At 42.6% G+C, this 23844-nt stretch overlaps 1 protein-coding gene across 1 annotated transcript in view; it reads left to right on the top strand.

The window, feature by feature from the left end:
* LOC309545676 (uncharacterized protein) overlaps positions 1 to 23844 on the top strand; it is a 155620-nt gene that overhangs the window by 71056 nt on the left and 60720 nt on the right. Inside the window, exons 11-14 of the mRNA XM_082244953.1 lie at positions 7714 to 7860; positions 10619 to 10696; positions 12254 to 12420; positions 19459 to 19606. Of these exons, the coding sequence (XP_082101079.1) occupies positions 7714 to 7860; positions 10619 to 10696; positions 12254 to 12420; positions 19459 to 19606 (540 nt within the window). The remainder of the gene's footprint in view (positions 1 to 7713; positions 7861 to 10618; positions 10697 to 12253; positions 12421 to 19458; positions 19607 to 23844) is intronic.

The raw sequence follows: 23844 nt of genomic DNA, 5'->3' as shown, positions 1-23844 counted from the left end.
CCCTGCCACGCCTCCTTAATGGAGAATTATAAAGGAAAAAAAAAAGACTAGTTAAACCCACAACTGCTATTTTTTGAAATTTACAAAAGTTGCAATTTAGAAATGGGATGAAGGGTTTAGCACTGGGAAATACTTTCTGAATGATAAAAAGTGCATTTTATATACAACTATCTAGATCAGACCTGAATGAGGGACAGAGGGACTTTGTTCCAAATCAGGGACGGTTGGGACCTCTGAAAGTACGGGTTCACTAGATCAGAATCATCCCTTTAGCCTTAGGTAGAAAATAAGGTAGCAAAAAAAGATCACTGAAGTACTTTCATAAGTCTGCAGAGCAGTTGTAATTCTATTATCAACATACTGTGGTATGATCGAGGGCATTTAATGATTAACCTTTATCAGGATTTCTTTGTGACTTACTGTAGCTGGCAGAATGCCAACCGAAAGTCAGTCTCCTAGACAATCACTATACTGTATATTCTGATCTTTGGACATGAATGTTGAACTTCTTGCCACTAGAGGGCAGTACTACTTCATCAGGCGATATCTACAGACCTACCATAGCCTATATAGTGTTTGCTATTCAACAGCCTATAGTGTGTGCTATTTACCACTTCTATTATACCTTGAAAAAGTTTCCAGGACCTCATGTGCTTTTCAAAAAAGAATCCTTTATAGGTAAGTAATATGTACTGCTATTTCTGCAGACCAAATGCTTTATATACAGATAAATCTATTTATTACTATCATTGTTGGTGATGCCAGTATAGTTTTTAAAAATTTCACTTATTTAGATCTGTTGGAGCAAAAATTTGCCTAATTTTAAGTGCCAGATTCAGGGCTTCCTTTGTGTGTCACTGTGGTAGAACAAGCATGTGCATACCAGGTAAAATAACAGATAATCACATACCAGTAACTCAAAAAATGTGCAAGGTCAAGAATGACTGCCAGCTTCTATATTTCTCTTACAGGTTTACTTTAAGGCCCATTCACTCCAGAACAATGCAAGTTTTAAGTCCATTTTCACATGTTCGTTTCCATGCATTTGACATGCGTTTGGATGCATTTTTCTAAGTGTTTTTGGTATGGGGAAGGACAGGTCTTTAAAGGGTTCAAACTTATTTTGCTTATGTGTCTTACATTGTGTTTACATGTGCATTTGCACTGCAAAAAAAAAGTAGCTTGCTGTACACCAATGCAAAGCGATGGTGTGAATGATGCTTATTAGCTAACATGAATTTTGAAGTCTCAGTGCAGTGGTAATGCATTCAAAAACATCCTGCTGCATCTGGTGTGAATAGGCTCTTAGGGTCAGCACTAGCTATTGGGACTTGCTAGTTTTTATGCACACTTGCACTAATGGAAAATAAGGCTGAATCTAGGAACCAAATCACTAATGCTAAACTCACAGCTCCTAGAATTTTTTTTTTTTCTGATAACAATTTTCTTTTTTGTTGTGAATCATTTCTATGATTCTAGCACATATATATAGAAAGTATGCAGGGTGGTGAGCAGGTAAAACCTCTGATATAGGCAGAATCCAAAGTAGAAAATACATGTAAAAGCAAAGTATTAACTGGTGTTAACTGTTAATACAATGTGTACCAAGCAACCATAATGTATACTATCGTCGTGGGGGCTTTGCACTTCTACTACTACATTTAAACAAAGGGGGTAATGTACAGACAGAGGGGAAAAGTAGTTATAGAAATCAGTGGTGTCACTAGGGTTGGTGTCACCTGGTGCTGTAAAACACATAGTGTCACCCGCCTTTAGTAGTTAAATAATACCCCCCCCCCCACCCCGAGCCTGTCACAGTGGTCTGTACTGCGGCTGCGGAGTGACAGCAGGACAGAGCAGTAGACACTGAGCGGGCTAGTGCATCAGGCGCCCTCCTGTCTAGCCTGCTACAGTGCCCTGCAGGGCGCTGGTGTGACGGAACCAACCCACAGTCTGCTTGAGTGCTTCCATCAGAATACCGCTTCCTCCAGTCTTGAACATAGATATCAGATATTATAGCTGCCTATTGCAACCAAGAACTAGGCAGAATTTGTTTTAGCTGCAAATCTGGAACTCATGCTTGAACAAACTCACACAGAATATATACCACACCAGGTCAGGTGACTAATTGCATTATTGTGTGCAGATGAAATTGTATACAGAAATATAATTAACATAACTTCCTCTCTAGCAACTAATAGCTGACAGTGATTTAATTAACTTGAGCTAATTAATTAGTCCCTTTAACCAGCCTAGGTGGAGTGCACACAATACTAGCAGACAGACAAACAATAGGTGACACATTTAACTATGGAATCCACATCTAAGCAATGCTTTGAATATTCAGAAGTCACAGACTTCATGGCAACGATCTACAACAGGCTATAGCCTCACAGTATAAAGTGGGATTAAATCTTTATATATTTCTTGAGGGATAATGTTGATAAATATTACTGTCCCATTTGAAATAATCCAAACCATATTCTCAGTATCCATTAAGTGGTTGTCCATCATTTTCTCAGTCACTCTGTGCCCCTAATAGACACAGGGTGACTTGCATATAAGAGGGGCCTGGGGAGCTGAGACAAGGGTTTCCCAACCTCTTACTTATTTACAAAATTTTCTAACCGAAACTAAGAGACTTTTTTTTTTCTTTTTTTTCTTTTTTTTTTTTTTTTTTACATTTTCAGTCTTTTTTCAGATTAGTACACCCTTGTATATGATTGGACTGATTGTTGTGATAATATTCCAAGATAAAAGTGACATGTTAAATTATTACTCTATCCACAACTACTCTAGAAATTGGTCTGTTTATACCCCTATTGCCAGCACTTATTATACAGAGCTTACATCGTATAGGGTCTGGTCTGAGCCACTGGGTTACTCTGCCACCTTCAGTAGAATTCAAAGCCAAATAGCTCACTATTCTATTTCCATTACATTAGCTTTATAGATCACTGGCGATCCAGCATAAAAGTCTTGTATATGTAGTTTCCTCTTTGAGAATCTGACCGCAAATCCTAAAAGGAATATATAACCGAAAACAAGACAAAAGCAGAGCTTGTATAAGAGTATCAGCAGATGGACAGGTAAATTAGAATCCATGTATGCTGCTCACCTTGATGATTGGCTGAGAAAACACCAACTTGTGTCTCTGCTGAAAAGCTGGGATCCATAGTAAATTTCCAAGAGATCTTCAAAAACACATCCCAAGATTTGGTGTACTACACTCAACATCAGCGCACCTTGTGGGTTCCCAATGTCCAGGAGCCGTCTTGGAAATTTATTGTGGATTCCTGTTATTTAAGCTTGTCTGCCTTGACACAAGTTGGTGCTTTCTCAGCCACTTGCTAAGGTGAGCATCATACATTGATTCCAATCTACTTCTCTTAGATATTCTTAGATGCATTACACTTTTGTTTTGTTTTGTTTTCTATCTTCAGGAGAATAAGATTCTGGCAGCAAAAAAAAAAAAAAATGTTTAATAGGCATTAAAACCCCTCTTACTCCCACCATGCTTTAGTTTTATGCTAATGTCCTATGAAAATTGATATCTCTGTTTATGATCATGCACTTGGAACAGCTTTGCTACTGTACAAAACTGAGGCAAAATGGCAGTAGAAAGTGGTTATCCTGAGTTGGCGTACAGTTTTTTTTTTTTTATGGAAGTGTCCAACCTTACTGTAAATGGCAGTATAACCCGAAGGTAAAAGACTACTTGTGTCCTTTTAGTAGATTCCAAGAAAATGATTTTATGACGAGTACAAAATACTATCATTTCTGCAGTAGATAATAAACACAGGTAACCTCGAAGTACACAAGTACAATGGGCATAGTGTTTCATTATAGTTTTCTATTTAAGCTGGTCTTCAGGGACCTAAAAAAAAACAGCCTTCAAGTAGGACCCCCACTACCACTTTTCTGATGTTAATGTATAGAATACTGGTTGCAGGTCTGTAAATCAAAAAGTATTAACTCCGGGTAAAGACAGGCAATTAACATTTTACAGGGAGGCCAGCAATGGCAGCTCTCAATACTTGACAATTATTTTTTAATTCAATCAGTTTAAGTGAACATTGCCTGACCATCCAGCTTGCATTGTATTACTTATGATCCTGATTCATTCGTCTAGTCCTGTTGATTTTCTTGGATTTGTCTTGCTTTTACCCTTTGTTGCCCCAGAAATAACACTAGTACTCGTCTACAGTTATATATACTAAATTACAATGACTTCACCACATTCCTAATTGCAATCTAGACATACCTTAACTCTAGAGACGTTAAAGGTACCAATAAACCAGCAAAATATATTTTTTCAGCTTTTTAATATTAAAGATTTTTATTTTTGTTCACATAAAAAATGAAAAAGAAGTCAAAGTACAAAGATCTGTATGCTATGACATAGTTCTCTTTTTTTCTCTTTACATACACTGTATAGGTATTGCAAGATTCATTTAACTTCAATTGTCTTGAAACCTCCAAGTCAGCTTATACAATTATCTTTATATTACCAACAAGTACTAAGTTAGCATTTTTTCCTAGTTTATACTTGCTGAGAGTAATCACTTTTCAAGGCATTTCCCAGATATTGAATCTGCTTCTTTAGGAAAAAGGGGTTAAATCTATAAAATTACACAAGCATAATTGTAAATATATAGTTTACAGAGCATCAGTTGTCACTGTATTATCTCGTCATATCTGATGACATGTGTAAAACCTCTTGGAACTTCGTTTATTGCTCTCAGCCAAAAGGGCACATACAGTCTAAGTAAGCATCACACATAGGCAGAAGGAGCGGCAGGGATTATAGTGATAGATGCATGAGCAGCTATAGCATAGTTCCTTACCAATATGTAAAACCTCAGTAAGCATACAAAAGAATGCTTATTATGATTTTTCTTATTGGTACCTTTGCTATATCTGGATATGCATCCTTTTATTTGATATTGATATGATATGTCTTTATATCTATAAGAATATGTAGCACTGCCCCCTAGGGAGCTGCTGAGATTGGATTCCCCTGGGTTACCCATAGTAACAGTCTGTTAAAATTATCAGTCCTTGGCTCAGTCAATGAACAGTCCAGGGAATTTGTTTTTTTGTGTTTCATTTGGAAATTGGGATGGGAAAAGGGATGAGTGGGAAACTCCAACTAGAACTATGCACAATCCTGAGGACAACTAACTGTAGTGTGTGTGTGTGGCAAGACCGCTGCTTCACTTTGCCACTGAAGTGAAGATGAAGAATCTAAACTCCTGCTTAGGTTACTCTTCAGGGTCTAACTTGGCACCCCCTTCTCTCTTGCCGTGTCTGCTGATATTCTACTGGAGTGGTCCCCTCCCTGGCAAACCCCCGAAATCTTCCTTTGTACTCATGGACACTTTTTCCCTGGGTTACTTCTGCCTTCAACTCCCTTGTCAGCATCCACTGGACCTTCCGGATCAGCACCGCACCTCTAGCTCACCAGGCTGACTGCCTGTGACCATCTTCCATACTGACAAGAGAGGAGAGACAGACGTCACCTTCCTCCTGGGACTTGGCTTTCCGCTTAAAGACACCCTGTCACATGTGCCCTCGGCTTTTATAACGTATCCCAGAATGCACCACTGCTTGTGTCAACCCACTGCGATAGTTACAAAAGCCTGTGTGTCACTGGCTGGGTTTCCTCCACTGTCCAACAGGCTCCCCTATTGGATACAGTAGGGACACTCCCTCAGACCAGGTGAATCGCACATGGACACATGCAACAGGCCTAAGATCAGGCTCTTCTGATAAGCAGGCAGAGCAAAAACTATACCTTTCCTAGCACCTACCTAAGAGGGAGCTACAAATATATAAAAAAATATAAGTATATAAATTTGGTCATTTGAAGATCACTATGGCAGCCCCTTATTTCCTTTTTGGGATGCTTGATTTGATTGCATGTGTCCTATTGCCAAGCGCAGTAAACAAAGTTATAAGTAGGTTAACATATCTTGTCAAATATTATGAGATGCTAAGGTAATAACTGATGCTCTGTGTATATTATTAATTATGATTCTATGGTTTAATAAATTCTCCCGAAGAAGCATATTTAACAGCTGGAAAATGCGGAATTGCGATCTGTTCCATATACAAGTACAAGCTGGTATGTTAAATGCTAACTTAGTTGTCAGTATCGTATAGATAATTTCTAGAAGCCAGCTTGGAGATATTTTAGATAATTGGAGAATAATGTATCTATACACAGTATATACAGTATGTGTGGGTTGTGTAAAAAAAAACATACATAATAGCAATCCTTTGTACTATGATTTATTTATTTTTTTAACGTACTCGTGTGTACACAGAAATAAGTGTGTCCGATTTTTAAATGCCAAAAAACAACTTTTATTTTCTGCTCCATTGAAGGACACAGGCTTTTGGCTATAGTTAGGTTAGGCCCCTTTCACACTTATGCAAAGCGATTTTACCGCGATCTTGCGGCGCAATTTTGACGCGACTTTGCCGCGATTTTGAAAGCTATGGCTATGGCTCAAAACGCAATCAAATCGTGGCAAAGTAGTGCAGGAACTACTTTGAAGTCGGTGCGACTTCAAAACGCACTGATATGAATGGGGCTCATTGAAAATAATGGAAAACGACTTGTCATGCGATTTTGCGGTCCAAAATCGCGGGACAAGTCACACTAGTGTGAAAGAGGCCTTATACAACTGCCTACAGGAGAATTGGAAACTGACAGGCAAAATCATAAGCCAGCCAAAATATAACCCCTTCTCTACCCAGCATGCCTCAGTTTTTTGCTAGTGTCTCAAGAGGATAGACATCTTTTTTACCAGCTCTGCTGGAAAAAGTTAAACCAATTTTTGTGTTCATGTATAACAAAAAAGACCGCACCCAACATTATGAATGTAACATGCATCCAAGATATCATTATGCGCTCCACCCTTGATGAGACCCACCACTTATGGCAATGGCCCTCAGCAGAAACTTTGACTCTTAAGTTATAGGAAGGTCAAAGCTCTAACGAATCTGGTAGTAAGCAATCAGGCAGGTATCCACAATAGGTAAGGCTGCAGAAACATCTCCTCTTCCAATGATTAGAAATTAAATGAGGATGTTTTGGAAGGTGCAAGATGTGCTTTTCTCTTAAAAAATTCTTACAGGCAGTTAGAATCCCTCGGGAAATCCCATTTTGAACTGTGGTTCTGCTCTTCATTGTGTGTTAGTATCTAATCTGTCATACCACCCCCCTCCAAAGATCTTAATGTCTGCAGCTTGGTTCCTACTCAGCCCATGGCACTCGAAAGAAGAGGTCAGCGAACCCCTCTGAAAAGCCTTCTGCATGAAGGCACACCCCAACTTCTACATGTGGGGTGGTGATTGTGCATCCCGGTTGGTCCTTGGGTGGTTTCCATCTTAGGCATTCAGGCTATTACTTAAATCCCTTTGTCTTTTAATGGACTTAAAATGGGAAAATATGTACAAAAATCCCATTTGTGGTGTCTTATGCATCAGTGTTGGACTTAAAATGCCATAGCATAAGAGTTTGGCTGTATGAATCGTAACTAAAAGACTATTTAGACCCTGTAGACCTCCCTTGTTTAATATAAAGTAAATAAAAAAATACATTTATATTTTTAGAGTACTTTGTCTTGGGTGCATTTCACGAGCATACCGTATGACTTTGTTTACAATTTTCACATGCCTAATGTTCCTGTATTCTGTTATTAGACAGGTAGTCCGGTGAAAGTGTCTGTGGATAGTGAGACCTCCTGTGACAGTGATGAATCTGAGGGCTCTGCAGACCATATTATTGACATACCTGAGGTGCCTGACACTCCACAGAAGAGGAATGCTAGAAACTACAAACGTTTACAGGTAGGATACCTTTACTAAAAAAATTCCTTTTTTTAATACGTAGGTCTATAAATCGTGGTCTCTTCAGCTAAATACTCCCGTTTAAACACTTAGCGACCGCCGGCTACAGTTTTACTGCGGCAGGCAGCCGCTCCCAGACAAAGCGACGTGGTACTCTAGAGAGAGTTCAGAGAAGAGCTACTAAACTAGTACATGGATTGCAGGAAAAAACTTACCAGGAAAGGTTAAAGGACCTTAACATGTATAGCTTGGAAGAAAGAAGAGACAGAGGGGATATGATAGAAACTTTTAAATACATAAAGGGAATCAACTCGGTAAAGGAGGAGAGCATATTTAAAAGAAGAAAAACTACCACAAGAGGACACAGTTTTAAATTAGAGGGGCAAAGGTTTAAAAGTAATATGAGGAAGTATTACTTTACTGAGAGAGTAGTGGATGCATGGAATAACCTTCCTGCAGAAGTGGTAGCTGCAAATACAGTGAAGGAGTTTAAGCATGCATTGGATAGGCATAAGGCTATCCTTCATATAAGATAGGGCCAGGGACTATTCATAGGATTCAGATATATTCGGCAGACTAGATGGGCCAAATGGTTCTTATCTGCCGACACATTCTATGTTTCTATGTTACTACGTCGCTTGCTCCCGCCACTCTGGGGCGCGCTCCCGGCCCCTCTGATGGTCTGATTGGTTTCATACCATACGTCACTTTGCCCAGGGGGGGGCTGACCGGCGCAGTATATGTACTTGCAGCGGTCGGCAAGTGGTTAAAAAGGCGCAAAAACCATTGTTCCAGCTTTTTGTTTTGTTTATACAGTGGTTAAGAAAAAACAATCTAGGAGGGTTTGTGGGGAAAAAAAAACAAAAAAAAAAACGCTAAGCGCCGGTTCACACTACCGTGACGCTACTTCCCGGGGCGACCTCCGAGATCGCGGTGCGAGCAGCGCGCCGCGACCTCGGAGCGGCCGCCACGGACTTCATAACATTGAAGTCTATGGCGGTCGCCTCCTGGTCGCTCCATAGAAGCTCCGGACCCTTTTTCTAAGTCGGAGCGACTTGTGTCGCTCCTATTAGAACGGGTCCGCAGCTTCCCTATGGGAGGCGACCTGCGGCGACCTGTGAGGCGACCAGGTCGCCTCACAGGTCGCCTTAGTGTGAACAGGGGCTAATGCTCAAAAAAAGCTCAGAGGAGCTTAAAGAAGCTCAATAAAAACATGCACAAGAGAACAAAAAAGCACAAGCTTCTTCAAGCTGAAATAAAAGCTCAGATGCCTGTAAAAGCAGCTTTTTTTTTTGAGCTGCAGTGTGCATGAGCCCTAAGTTGAATCCTCCTCTTAATTAATGCAATTAGGATCCAACATTACAGGAAGATTCCACAGGCATTCCCTGAAGTTGCCTCAAAGTCGCATTGCTATATTCTTTTATATGGACTATAGACTGAAGGACTTATGAATAAATGGCTGTGAAACAAATCATTTGATTTTCCATTATTTCCTATGGGGAAATTTGCTTTGATATATGAGTCCTTTGGATTACAAGCATGTTTCAGGAATTAATTATGCTTACAATCCAAGGTTTTACTGTACAGCATTCTCAGTTCACCTTTCTTATTTAAGCAAACACTCTGGACAATATTCTTTAAAATATCATGATTTGTTGAATCTTTATAAATATAATGATGGTTATCTCATACAGCTCCAGTAGGAAAGAATATGGGCTATGACATGATTTACACTATACTCCATGTGTGTACATATTTATACTTTTTTTTTTACTCTGTTACATATGAAAGCAAAAGAGCTTTGGTGGTGTAATTTCTTATGTCCCATTTTTTAATACTTAGCTATGTACCTTTCAGAAAGACTGATTCCCTTTATTTCATCCAAAGTGGGCCCCATAAGGTGCATCGGTTTCTTGTTCCACCCTTCCCTGGCAAGGCACACCCTCTGCTAGATCTGTGAGTGATATTTGGGCTTTTCAGTTTTAAGCAACTAAATCCAAGGTTTGCAAGGCTGCCATCTGGTCTTCTGTCAGATATGTTCAAGCTCTACAAAGTGGATGTTGCAGCCTAATCTGAAGCCTGCTTGGGGCATAAGGTCCTTCAGGTGACTCTTTGAGCTGCAGACAGTTCTCTGCTGTTTTCTTGGACCTTCTAGTGTGTGTTTGCGGTGTTGCTCATCCCCACAGTCCGACTGCTTTTGGATGTCCCGAAGTCTAAAAACTACTTGTGACCCTTTTATGGATAAGAAAGAAAATAGGATTTTTGTACTGTAAATCCTGTAGGCAGCAATATAATATGAAGGTGAGGGAGATGTGTCCCTCAATGGACTCCAAGAAAATAATTATATGGGGAGTACAAAATTCCTATTTGTGATATTTTGCTCTCTTGCTAATCCTATTGTTCTCCTGCATGCCAGTACTCCCTATTCGCACCTTGTTTTGCCAAACTATACAGAATTCAATTCTTTGTTTTTTTTTTTTTTCAGATTATTTTAATTAGTTAGGTTACTAATGATGAATTTAGACAGGCTGGATGAGGTCTGGAGCACTTCACATACTCCTAGCTTTGTGATAATTAAAATAAAAAGAGCCCTTTGCTGTAAAGGACCAGTGTATACCAACCACATGCTGTTCCCTGTTGTATGTACCGCTGACTGAGAAACTGTATTATTGAGTGCGCCAGACCCTTCCTTTGGAGTGGCTGTAACTTTGACATCTACTTTTTCGTATTTTAAAGGTGTCTTTCTTTTGTTTACAAGGTTGCATTGGAGGATTGCCAGCTAAGACTTGAAGAAGAAAGAAAAGCAAGGTTAAGAGCTGATGACAGGATAATGGAGGTAATATAATAGTAGTATTACTATGTATTATTATTATTGTCATTAGTAATAGTCATCATTTTTACATAAAAATATTCTGGTCTTGTTGCATAATTATATTTGCCTTCACTTACAATAACAGCTTTTTTGCTATTTTCTGAGAAATTTGTACCAGCAGTTTTTTTTTTTTTAACGGCAGATATGAAGGTGACCAGAGAAACCTTGGTGTAAGGCACGGATTACAGTTACTCTCTGTATGGAGATTTCTTTTGCAAGTTTAAGACAGCTGGTTCCATATTTAGGGAAGGTTCACAAATCATAAAAATGACTAATAAAAGCAATTATTATTGTTCTTACGGATTTAAAGGATAAGCTCACCTTTGGGGGCATAAAACATGTTACACCTGTATTTAGGGTGTAACATATAACATGCTCTTATTCACATGGCTTTTGCCGCCAGAACCCCCCTTCCTATGAAATTGGATGGGGGATACTTTCCCTGCACCCACTATGCACCCGCATATTTTAAAAACTGTGAGGCTCTGCCTGCACAAAAGTTTTAACCCATCCCCACTCTATCCAAAACACATGAACCATTTTAGGTTAAAACTCTGTCCAGGTGAGTAGTTATTGAGTGTTTCAATTATGAAAGTGGCCCATACAACCGAACCAAACCGCACCATTCCTGGTCCTGCTTCAGATGTAGGGCCATAGGAAATGGTACGGTACGGTTAGGGCGGAGTTACTGGCGTCACACGATAGAGTCCACTGATTGGCAGACAGGAAGCCATCAATGCTCACGTCAAATGACAGAGCAAAACAAACACCTCATTTGGTGTAAGCCCCGCATGGTCCCTGGTGGCCCGACTTGCAGTGGAAACGCTCACCTGAATAGACCGGACCATTCTAACCCTTCCAAACTGTACCGACCCGAACCGTTCCGCTCAGTGGAAACGAGGCATAACTGGCTTTGTTGGGGCATCGGGAGCCATTGGCTCCCTCTGCTATCAAGCAAAGCAAGTGATGAGGGAGTTGAGACACAGCAGTGGGGCTCATGATTGTGCACTCACAAGTGCCCCCATCAAAAGTGGCTTCCCATGGTGGCACTGGACTCAAAGGAAGGGCCAGGAGTGCCAGTGGGGAACCTGAGAACAGGAGGTTTAGGGCTGCTTTGTGCAATTGCACAGAGCAGGTAGGTATAGACATGTTTTTTTTTTCCTTTTATAATCATTTTAAGCTAAATGATTTTTAAAGAAATTAAGTGAATTTCACCCCAAGGAGCCCCTCATTTACCTGAATAATTGACTTCTTCACTTGTGTGTGAAAGATAATGATCAGCTTGAGTATTTCTACTGCTAAACTTTCAAGAATAAAGGTTGAAGGCTCACTGAGATAAAGAATTACAACTTTTCTCTCATTTTTTTTAAATTGCTGCATGCAAATTCTGAGTCTAATGCAGAGGTTCTGACACACCCCGGAACCTAGAAGTTTCAGGAGTAAAAAGGCTTTATAATCCATAACAACTTATGGGAAAAAATATTTGCTTTTAACTCTTGGTTTTATATGTTTTTCTTTCAGCTTGAAGTTGAAAATGCTCGATTAAGGCAAATCAATCGCAGTCTTTCGGAAGCACTTGAAACACGAACGGTAACGTCTGTGCTTTTGGAGGATGAAGGAGTTCTTGACAGCATAGAAAAATCCTTCAGTAAATTCCACGCTTTCCTGGATCTTTTGAAAGATGCAGGGTAATTGTATGATGTGCTTTTTAACGCAGGCATCAGTTGGACCTAATTTAATTACTTTTGATTATTTCATTCTGGAAAGTTAATGCATTAGATTTCATGTACAAAAATAGGGGTGTCTACCCTTATGGGTGCAGATTATCTTCCTTCATTATAGACTTTCACCACTAATAATGAAACATCGTACTGATTACTGCCACCATTGGGTGCAGACAGATACAATATCTGGTAGGATACGTATGCACTATTAAAGGGTGCATTGCTGCATGCACATTGATTGCCCTCTGCCCAATTAAATAGTTTTCACAGAACACCCACATTTGTTAAATTTCAAATCCTATTTCATCATATACGATGGCTACACCCAGGGCAGCCATCTGAAATGTTGGGTCCCCTTACACAGCTTTAGGCCTGGGCCCCCCAGGGGCCTTATCACCAACATTCCCCAGAGCCTGCCCACTGGCCGTCCCACCAAATCCACCCCTAATATAGAGTATATCATAAAAGTGAGTACACCCCTCACAGTTTTGTAAATATTTCATTCTATTTTATTATGTGAAAACACTGAAGAAATGACACTTTGCTTCAACTTAAAATAATGAGTTTACAGCTTGTATAACAGTGTAAATTTGCTGTCTCCTCAAAATAACTCAACACACAGCCATTAATGTCTAAACCGCTGGCAACAAAAGTGAGTACACCCCTAACTGAAAATGTCAAAATTGGACACAATTAGCCATTTTCCCTCCCCGGCGTCATGTGACTCGTTAGGGTTACAAGGTCTCAGGTGTGAATGGGGAGCAGGTGTGTTAAATTTGGTGTTATCGCTCTCACGCTCTCATACTGGTCACTGGAAGTTTAACATGGCACCTCATGGCAAAGAACTCTCTGAGGATCTGAAAAAAAGGAGACACCGTTCCCACGCAGCAAGGAGACACCGTTCCCACGCAGCAAGGAGACACAGTTCCCACGCAGCAAGGAGACACCGTTCCCACGCAGCAAGGAGACACAGTTCCCACGCAGCAAGGAGACACAGTTCCCACGCAGCAAGGAGACACAGTTCCCACCCAGCAAAGAGCCAGTCCCCATCCCGCAAAGAGACATCCCCATCCAGCAAAGAGACAGCTCCAAATAGCAAAAAGAAAGTTCCATCCAGCAAAGAGAAGGCCCCATATAGCAGAGAGACTGTCACAGACCAATCCAACTTAGAGACAATCGCAGGCAGGCTGTCAGTACAGGCTTACATCCACACATGTAGCCCCTCAGCATCCCTAAAGTCCCAGTATGCAAGAATGCCAACTTGGCATTGTAGGAATTGTGCAGCAGCAAGTGCCTACATTCAGTGGGCAGGCCACCAGTCCACAAAAGCTCCCCCAGGCCCCCCTTCCTCTTCACTGCAAACATGCCACCAACCAACTAAGTTCAGAATCAGTCAGTGACTGATCAATGCTGTCCTGTCCCTGTACACACACTAGCCACTCCGTTTGCCTCTATCTTCTGGCCTTCAGTTTGAGTGTGCCACGCTCATTCCCACTGGTCACTTGGTGACGGATCCCCGCTCACCCGTCAGCCAAGCTGTAGGTCTCCACTGAGCTATGTTCTCTATGCTCCTTCTGAAAGTAAACACAGCAGGGCAGCCGGGGCCCAGGCGGCGGGTCTCTCGGGACGGCCGGGCCGTTGGTGACTCCCAGGCCCGTACACGTGTGTGTGTGTGTGTGTGTGTGTTGTTCCCCCCCTGGCCCTGGTTACACATGTTAACTGAGCTGACCATGTCCCAAATGGAATTGTCAGCCTGACATGCCTATATAGTTGTGGAAGTGAAGGATCCTGGGGGACTGACTTCAGGAGACTGGTTGGGCCTAGGTTCGGAATGTTGCCATCATGATTTGTCAAATGATGCTTTAAAATGAATATTTTTCAGTTTTGATATTGCTATGAAAAAAGTGATATACAGTAGATAGATATTGTTTTAGAATGGTGGTCTTGTTTGCTGTACTGCCTTTTATAAGGAGGTTGAAGAGGCCAGAGCTAACAAATTTGCTTAACCACTTGCCAACTGCCCATACCTATACGTCGGTTCACAGGAGTGCTCCTGGGGGATTGCCGCCGGGCACCCTGGATCGCTCCCCGTGGAGAGAGAACGACGGTCTGCTGTTGTAAACCCAGCAGACCGTTGTACTCCCTGGAATGAACACAGAGCGCCTGCGATCCTCCCATTTAGGACTTTGTGCTAATTCCACAAGCTTATCCCCCTCACAGTTAGAAAACACCCACTACGCTCACACTTAACTCTTTGATTGCCCCTGGGTTAGCCCCTTCCCTGCCAGTGTCATTATTACAGTAACAGTGCATATTTTTAGCACTGATTAATGTAGTAATGTCACTGGTCCCCCCAAAAGTGTCTAAAATGTCAGTCTGATCTGCCCGCCACAATGTCGCAGTCCCGCTAAAAATCGCAGATCGCCGCCACTACTGGTAAAAAAATAAATAAATAAAAATGACAAGAAACTTTCCCCTAGTTTGTAAACCCAATGGCCTTTGCGTAAACCAATCAAAATACGCTTATTGGGATTTTTTTTTTTTTTATACCAATAAATATGTAGCAGAATACAAATTGGCCTAAAATGATGAAAAAAAAAAAGATTTTTACATTTTATACAGTTTTTTTATAATGCAAAAAATAAAAAAATCGCACAGGTGATCAAATACCACCAAGAGCAAGCTCTATTTGTAGGGGGAAAAAAAGGACATCGATTTTATTTGGGTACAGCGTCGCTCTACCGCGCAATTGCCTGTTAAAGTAACGCAGTGCCGAATCCCAAAAAATGGACTGGTCATTAAGGGGTTAAAACCTTCCAGGCCAGAAGTGGTTAATGTACCCTGTCATATACATTTGTGCCCCGTGATGTGTACATTCCACACGGTTATGTGGTTCTTCATATAACTGTGTGTGAGTTTATAAGATCACCATTTTATTAAAGCACGTTTTGAAGACTATAAAAAACATTAAGGAATATAGAACATAAATGGACTTTGTATTATGTTTGCTAGGGAGCTGTCTGCCAGCTAGTGCTTGGCTGCAGTAACTTCATGGGAAATAACCCAGCCTGATACTGTGTCTGTCTGCAACTAATTATGGTAATTGTTAGCTCTGTTGGATAAGAGTGCTGTAGCCAGTTTACAGTGCATATCTGGTCTTCTGTATAATCTGTTTAAATGAATATTTAATGTGTCTAGTGGAACATGCTACTAATACAAGATATGATCATTTACAGACAATTAGGCTGTTATGCCGAATGTGGAAAAAATGTTGTCTCTTCTTACTGAAGTAAAAATGCACCCTCCTCGTTCTTCAGTGCCTGTTTTTTGGGACAAAAAATGTTTAAAAAAATAAAAAAACAACAAAAAAACATGTACCCAAGCATCCTTAACCTTTCCCATATGTTTAACCTCTTTCAATAATTTAACTTGATTCTGTTTGAATGCTAAGGGCCCATTTACACCACAACACCTTGCACCACAGTCCACACATTTATGCGCATTGCTTTGTGCTTCGTTATTTAGCCTATTCAAAATGAACAAGCTGCAATTAATGGAAAAATAGGGATTTCTGCATTTTTTGCAGCACACCGCAGTGATGAGGTGCATTGCAGTGCAGATGTGCTGTTAGGGGTTTGAGGTGTCATTCAAAATGACTAGCACTGCAGTAAACCAATACTCTTATGGTGTACAGTAAACCCTCTTCCATTGCGGGGGTTACGTTCCGGACCCAGCCGCGAAAAGTGAAAATCCGCGAAATAGAAAAACTCTATTAAAATGCATTGTAGGCATGTTTTTTTTACTGTCACTGTACGTGTAAAAGCATTTTAAGGTCTTTAACTACTTCCGGCCCGGGCTATAGCCGAAAGACGGCTGCAGCGTGGACTCTAATTTTCGGGAGGCCGTCTTTATATGGCCTCCCAGTGACAGGCTCCCCGCGCGCTCCCTCGAGCGCGCATCGGGGAAAATCTGTGTCGGCCGTGTCCCTTGGACACAGCCAATCACAGATCGTGGTAAATGGCCAATCACAGGCCATTTACCACGTGATCGGCCCATGCAATGAGAGATGATCTCATATGTAAACATATGAGATCATCTCTCATCACCAGCGCTCCTTCCTCACACAGAGACTGCAGTGTGAGGAAGGAGAAGAGCCGATCAGCCGCCGGGGACACAGAAGAATGTAATCAGGGCACTGATCACCAGTGCCCTGATTACACAAGGTAAAAAACATACACAAAGTGCCCACCATCCATGCCCACAGTGCCCCCCATCAGTGCCCATAGTGCTGCCAGTCAGTGCCCATCAGTGCCTGCTCATCTAGGCACTGATGAGCACTGACTGGCAGCACTATGGGCACTGAGTGTGGGCACTGATCGTGCTGCCCATCAGTGCTCATCAGTGCCGCCAATCAGTGTCCATCAGTGCCATCCGACAGTGCCCATCAGTGCCGCCCGTCAGTGCCGCCTCTCAGTGCCCAGCAGTGCCACCTCTCAGTGCCCAGCAGTGCCACCTCTCAGTGCCCAGCAGTGCCGCCTCTCAGTGCTCATCAGTGCCGCCTATCAGTGCTCATCAGTGCGGCATATTAGTACCTCCTCATCAGTGCCCATAAGTGCCACCTCATCAGTGCCCATAAGTGCCACCTCATCAGTGCAGCTTATCAGTGCCCATCAGTGCTGCCTCATCAGCGCACATCAGTGAAGGAGAAAAATTTATTTTCAAAATTTACTCGCAGAAAATAAGAAAAACTTTTTTTTTTTCAAAATTTTCTGTCTTTTTTCTTTTTTTTTGTAAAAAATAAAAAACCCAGAGGTGATTAAATACCACCAAAAGAAAGCTATATTTGTGTGAAAAAAATGATAAAAATTTCATATGGGTACAGTGTAGCATGACCGCGCAATTGTCATTCAAAGTGTGAGAGCGCTGAAAGCTAAAAATTGGTCTGGATGGGAAGGGGGTTTAAGTGCACAGTAGGCAAGTGGTTAAACACACTTTTAAAACAATAGAAACTCATTTAAACACATAAAAGATACTGAGAGACATAGCAAGAGCTATGGAAAACACAAAAATATTTCATTTTTAATGATTTATATAGTAAATAACATTACAAAAAAAACCGCAATATACCGGGACCGCAAAAACTGAACCGCGATGGAGCGGGGGTTTACTGTAAACAGGCCCAAATATGTTAAGGAAACACCATACCAAAAAAGTAAATATTTTCTGTGTATTCTGCAACATGTAGATCTAGATCATCAACATCATTATTTACTGGGTGCTACTATGCTGTCAAACTGGCACACAGATGGTCGTCTTCCATGTACTCTTGTTTTACGGACACAGCGGTGTTCAGTACAACCTCCAGAGACAGCTGAAATTTGGCTACATTTTTAAGGATTGTTCACAGATATACAGTATGTATGGTTGGCAACCTTGGCTCTTAACCACTTGCTATCCAGCCAACAGTAATTTTACTGCTAGCTGGCAGCTTGAGCAGACATCATACACACTGCACGGGGCCCCCTTGGGTGTTCAACAGTGCTCAGTATCGGGCCACTGTGATCGGCCCAGATAGCATGTGATTGCTGTGCGATCACCTGCCACTTAGTAAACAACAGTCATAAATGGAATCCATTTACGACAATTATTATATACTACTGTATGTGATCTGTGATTGGTCACCAGTGATAACATAGTACCTAGGTCAATCACTGCACCCTGTACCTTGTGATAGTTGTGGCCAATCACAATACTAAACAATGAGTTATGAATGAAAGACATTCATGACAGTTTAAATAATTGCTGTTACAGAAAAAACAATCCCTGATCACCCCCCAAGAGTAGTACAATGCTATTATGGTGACACTAAACTGCTCTGATTTAAAAAAAAAAGGGAAAAAATGGTTTACAAAACTGAATTAAATTGGTTTTGTTTTTTTTTACATACGGTCACTATTCCTGGTCACTGCCACACCAGTCATATGATGATGCTGTACTGCACTGGTGACAGTATGCAAAACCACATTTGGGAGGGGAAAAAAACACATTTTAGTTAATTTCTTCATTTTCAAAAAAATTGACAAACATTACAACTTCAAAAAAACATGCCTCTTGCTAAAAACCACAGACTGTGTACGTTCCAAAAAGGGGTAATTTTGGGAGGCATTTGTACTGTCCTGGCATTTTTAGGGCCTCAAGAAATGATATGCAGTTAGAACATCAGGACTGATTATTTTTCATCTATCTATCTATCTATCTATCTATCTATCTATCTATCTATCTATCTATCTATCTATCTATCTATCTATCTATCTATCTATCTATCTATCTATCTATCTATCTATCTATCTAGCTAGCTAGCTAGCTAGCTAGCTAGCTAGCTATCTCTATCTCATAGTTTATACTTTATAGCACTATAACTTTCACAAAGACTAAATAATATACATTGAATTGGGTTATTTTTACCAAAGAATTAGAATACATTTTGGTTTACATTTTATGAAGAAGGATTTTTAGTTTGCAAAAAAATATCAGTTTTATTTGGGTACAGTGTTCCATGACTGAGTAATTGCCAGTTAAAATAGTGCAGTGCTGAATAGCAAAAAAAAAAACGGGGTAAAACCTTCTGGAGGTCAGGTGGTTAAAGTGTTAGTTCTCCTTGCGGCGTGCTGTGATGCATTTATGTGAATGGACACCATTGAAAGCAATGCGATTTCCATTGTCATGCAATTCTATGTGTCTCAAGTTGCATTTATAATCACACTGGTGTGTACTAGGCCTAAAAACAATGGAACTGTACTCACATGTGTTTTGCTAAATCAACAAAAAATGGCTCAAGTTTGACTTTTGACTTTTATTGTCTGTCTTTTTTTTTTATCTCTTCTTCATTCAATTTGAATTGCTGTTCAGTATAGAACTTACAATAACAATAGTAAATGAATTAATGTAGTCATTTATTTTCTTCTCCCCGCATTCTAAAAAATCCATATTTTTGTTATTCAGCTTAGGTCAGCTTGCCAGTATGGCAGGCATTGAACAATCTGACTTCGCCTTGCCAGGAGATCCACAGCTATCTTCTACAATTGGAAAAGCCCAACCACCCTCCTCTGATACCCACAATGACCTGCAAAAAACTTTCCTAGTTGATCAGGTAATAAGAAATTGGAATATTTATTGATGATGGCTTGCTAATTTATTTTTTTTTTTTAAATCCAAAAGGTGTTTATTGAAAACAACAGAAAGAAAAAAAAAAAAGGGGGAAGGGAACAGGTGGAAACATACATAGCAATGACAATCGGGTACATACAACCATGTTGAAAAATATTGCACCCTCGCAGGGGTCACATCTCAGGTTAGAAGAAAAATCATACAGTAGTACAAAAACAGCAATAATCGCAGTGGTAGTAAGACAATAAAGAAGACCGAACCCCTATTAGCTGATATAAACATAAACCAATGCAGCAACGTATCAGGATAAACAGGGTTCGGCATAAGTGTAGGAAAAAAAAAAACCTCTCCACATCTGCAATGTAAAAAGTGATACACCCCAAGAGCACCATACCTATAAAGTCATCATACCCATGTCAAAATCCAAGGGGTAGAGAAATCCCAGAAACAGGTCTCCACCACAGCAAGGGTACGGAGGAGTCCAGTCCCCAGAAAAGTAAAAGAGAGGAAGGGAAAGAAAGAATGGGCATAACAGGGGAAAAGAGAAAGAAGGGGAATGCGAAAAGGGAGAGAGAAAGGGAAAATAGAAGTTCAGGTGAGAGAAACCCCAACGGCTTGCTAATTTATTTTACTACTCTTACCACTATCATTCTTTAGAAAAAAAACTGCGCTAATCCTACTGCCATTAAACTGGCTACATGCGATCCTAATTTCAGATAAAACCGTAATTCTTTCCCCTATCATATACTGGTATGAGTGAACCCTTACACATAGTGCTTTGCCATTGCAAGAAAGTAAGCAAAGGTGTTAGCTGTTTGTATCAAAGTGTAATTTGAGGGAGGATTCAATCTGGACATGTCACAGTATGCAGCAAACCGTATATTATTATTTCTAAAGTTGAACTCCAAGCTGGTAAAATGATAAAAGGTATCATTCTCCGAGCACACGAAGAATGTAATGCTTGTTTTGTTGATGGAGTATCACTTCCAACAACCAGCAGTGCCCTAGCCTTCTTTTCCTTAAAGCCAACATTTGGGTGGGCCCTCCTAATTATTATATATAATGCAGGACCAGCCATGGAAGCTGGGCCTGCCTTGTATGTAATGATGTTAAGAAGGATGGTGACAGCACTGGTCAGAGACTTGCAAGAAAACAGACAACAGGGGACCAGCCATTACAAGCAGAACCTTCTAGGCAGAAGATTGTAGAACAATGGATTAGGGTCAGTAATAATCTGTTGTTAGGGCAGGTTTACACCAGAAAATTTAGGCTGGACAGCTTTGCCCAATACATTCTTAACACATAGACAAGGCAATTTGGCTTAAGTCCTATGAGTTCATTTTACCGCTGTGGTATAAAAGAAATACAGAAATGTAGGATATACACTACTTTTTTTTTTTTTTCTCTGTCGCTCATTGACAGACACAGGACTGATATCTTGATATCCGTAGGGTTATACTGCCCCCTACAGGAGTATGACACTAGGCAGGAAAAAAGTTCTGGCCACACCCATGGGCAGTCCCAGGGGGTATATCCTCTCTCTCCCTGCCACAGGATGTCAGTTTTTTTTCTGCCTAGTCAGGAGTAAGGACTTAGGTTCCTTGCTGGGATCTCTGGTCCTGGCAAGCTTTTTTAGATAAATCTTTTTTTTTTAGTTGGCTTTTTTCTCCAGTTGTTCCTGTGAGATCTTCAAGCAATTATGCCGGATCTGGGCGACGGGCTGGATGTTCAGATCCAGTGGTCACCCCAGCCGGCCTACGAGCGCGTGCAGACCCAGCTCCGCGCTGGGTCGGCCGCGACATAGTCCCGCTAGAAGGGGACTGGCCCGCGGGTTAATTGTCCCGCCGAGTCGCATACGACCAGTCGACGGCCGAGTCGCAGCGTCTCCTTTGGCCGACACCCCCCCCCACTGGGCGGTGAGGGGTTTTGTCTGCAGTGGCGCCCGCTCTGTTCCGGTAGGGTGAGTAAATACTTCCCCCCCTGCTCCTCATGGCTGACTCTGGGGTGGACCCGGGCCCCTCCCTGGGACGGTCGGACCCACACTAATCTGGGTTCCCCTCTGTTCCCCTGTGCACCCTCCCCCTGTGGTGTCCCTCTCCCCCCTCCCTTCCCCCCTACGGGGGGGTGTTTGTGTGTGTGGGGGGTGGCTCGCCGTTCATGCAAGCCGCTAAGGGGGCGGGGTGTGGGGGGGTCCCGAGTGCGGACAGCTGTTGTGCGGGGGCTTCCTCCCTGGCTTCCCAGAGCCTACCTGCCGATCGATCGTCTGTAAGTGGATGTGGGGACCCCCCTTCCCACCGCAGCGTGCAGGGCCGCCATTTGTTTGGAGTCCCTCATGTGGCTTATGGGGCGGCCATCTTGGTACACCCAGCTCGTTTTGTTTGCAGAGCTGGGCAGCTGTGGGAGTTACTGAAGGCGTGTGAGGGGGAGAAGCCCCTCCCTAGACCCGGGAAGATCGCTCCACAGGACTTCTTTGTCACGCAGACAAACGCTGAGAGCAGTCCTGTTGAACTCTGGTGCATCGTGTGGTGAGCCTTTTGTGGGTCTCTCGCTCTCTCTGCGGGGGTCTCGAGGCACGCTGTCTGACCATTGAGGGGCGCTGCAGCGCTGGGTGACATTTTGCAAAAAAAAAATTTTTTTTTCAATTTTGTCATATTTTGCTGACGGGTTCCCCTGGTGTTGCCATGGACCCTGCTGCACATGTGTCCCCACCTGATCCCCTTGAGGTGGCCGCAGGGCCCTCCAATTCTCCGCTCACCATTAATGCTCTTTCGGCGGTCCTGGAGTCATTGGTGTCCCGGGTGGAGGTGGCCTGTCAGGGACGGGGGGCTAAAAAGCGACCCCCGCCTACCCCTGTCTTGTCTGATGCCTCAGATTCTGATCCTGAGCCAGTCGCTGCTGCTGCGGGTTCCTCCTCTGGGGCTGCTGTCTCACGCCCCGTCTCCTCTGATAGTGAGGATGACCTTTCTGCCTCCGCCATAGCGCAAGACAAGGCACTAGTGGACGCACTGATTGTGTCTGTCCGGGAGACCCTAAAACTGGAGGTTGCACCTGCGGATGCAGCTCATACGGAAGTTGCCTTTGGCATTCGCAAGCCCCCCAGGGTGGCGAAGGTGTTTCCCTTTCCCAAATGCTTTGACGATATCATTAAGAAGGAGTGGGTCCGTCCAAAACGACCCCCTGGGATGCCCAAACGGATTGCTAGGCGCTACCCGTTTGAAGAGTCCCTCCTTAAAAAATGGACGGTGCCACTTTCGGTGGATCCGCCGGTTTCCAGACTAAATAAGGCTACTGTTATCACGTTGGAGGATTCCCCGTCCTTTCGGGATCCAGTTGATCGTAGGGTGGAATCTGTGTCCTGTTCCATATTCTCCCTGGCAGGGTCGGCCTTAAGGCCAGTGTTTACCATTGCTTTGGTTTCACAGACGTTGACGGAATGGGCCAAGCTGTTATGCCATGACCTGGAGGGGAGAAGTCTCCCCCCTGCCGTAACGGATTTGCTGGAGCAGATGGTGCAGGGGCTACAGTTTGTTTGTGACGCCGCACTGGACGCTGCTCCATTGCTGGGGCGTGTGTCGATCTCGGCGGTGGTCCTCCGGTGCATGCTATGGTTGAAGTGCTGGTCGGCGGATCAGGCTTCCAAAAAAGCCTTGACTGATCTCCCTTTTCAGGGGGATCGCCGGTTTGGTGCTACCTTGGATGATATTATCAAAGATCTCACTGGGGGCAAGAGCACCTTTCTACCACAGGCTAATAAGGGTAAGGAACCTCGTCGCAGACAGGAACCTTCCTTTTTAGCTCACAAGAAGTTTTTTCGCTCTTCCGGGGCGGGCGACAAGGCGAAGTCCTCCAAAGCGCCCCCAGGGGGTTTCAAGAGACCCTGGTCTGGTAAGCAAAAATACGGTCCTTCCAAGCCTGAGGATAAGACCGCTTCAGCCTAAAGGGGCGCCCCCACCCATATCAGGGGTGGGGGGTGTCTTCGCCGGTTCCCGGACCCGTGGCTCTCCAGGATTCAAGACAAATGGGTTCATGAGGTCATACGGTCGGGATACAAGATCGAGTTTCGATCGCTTCCACCGGTGTGGTTCTTCCCTTCCAATATGCGACTGTCCCCGAATCGCCTAACGGCTCTGTTGGGGGCAGTGCAGGACTTGATGCAACAAGGAGTGGAGGCCATTCGCACAGTGGTGACCTCCCTGCATCAGGGGGATTTTCTGGCGTCCA

Source organism: Pelophylax lessonae (assembly GCF_965119305.1).
Source record: "Pelophylax lessonae genome assembly, chromosome: 1".
In the NCBI taxonomy this organism is placed as follows: domain Eukaryota; kingdom Metazoa; phylum Chordata; class Amphibia; order Anura; family Ranidae; genus Pelophylax; species Pelophylax lessonae.
This window is presented reverse-complemented; position numbering and strand designations above follow the sequence as displayed.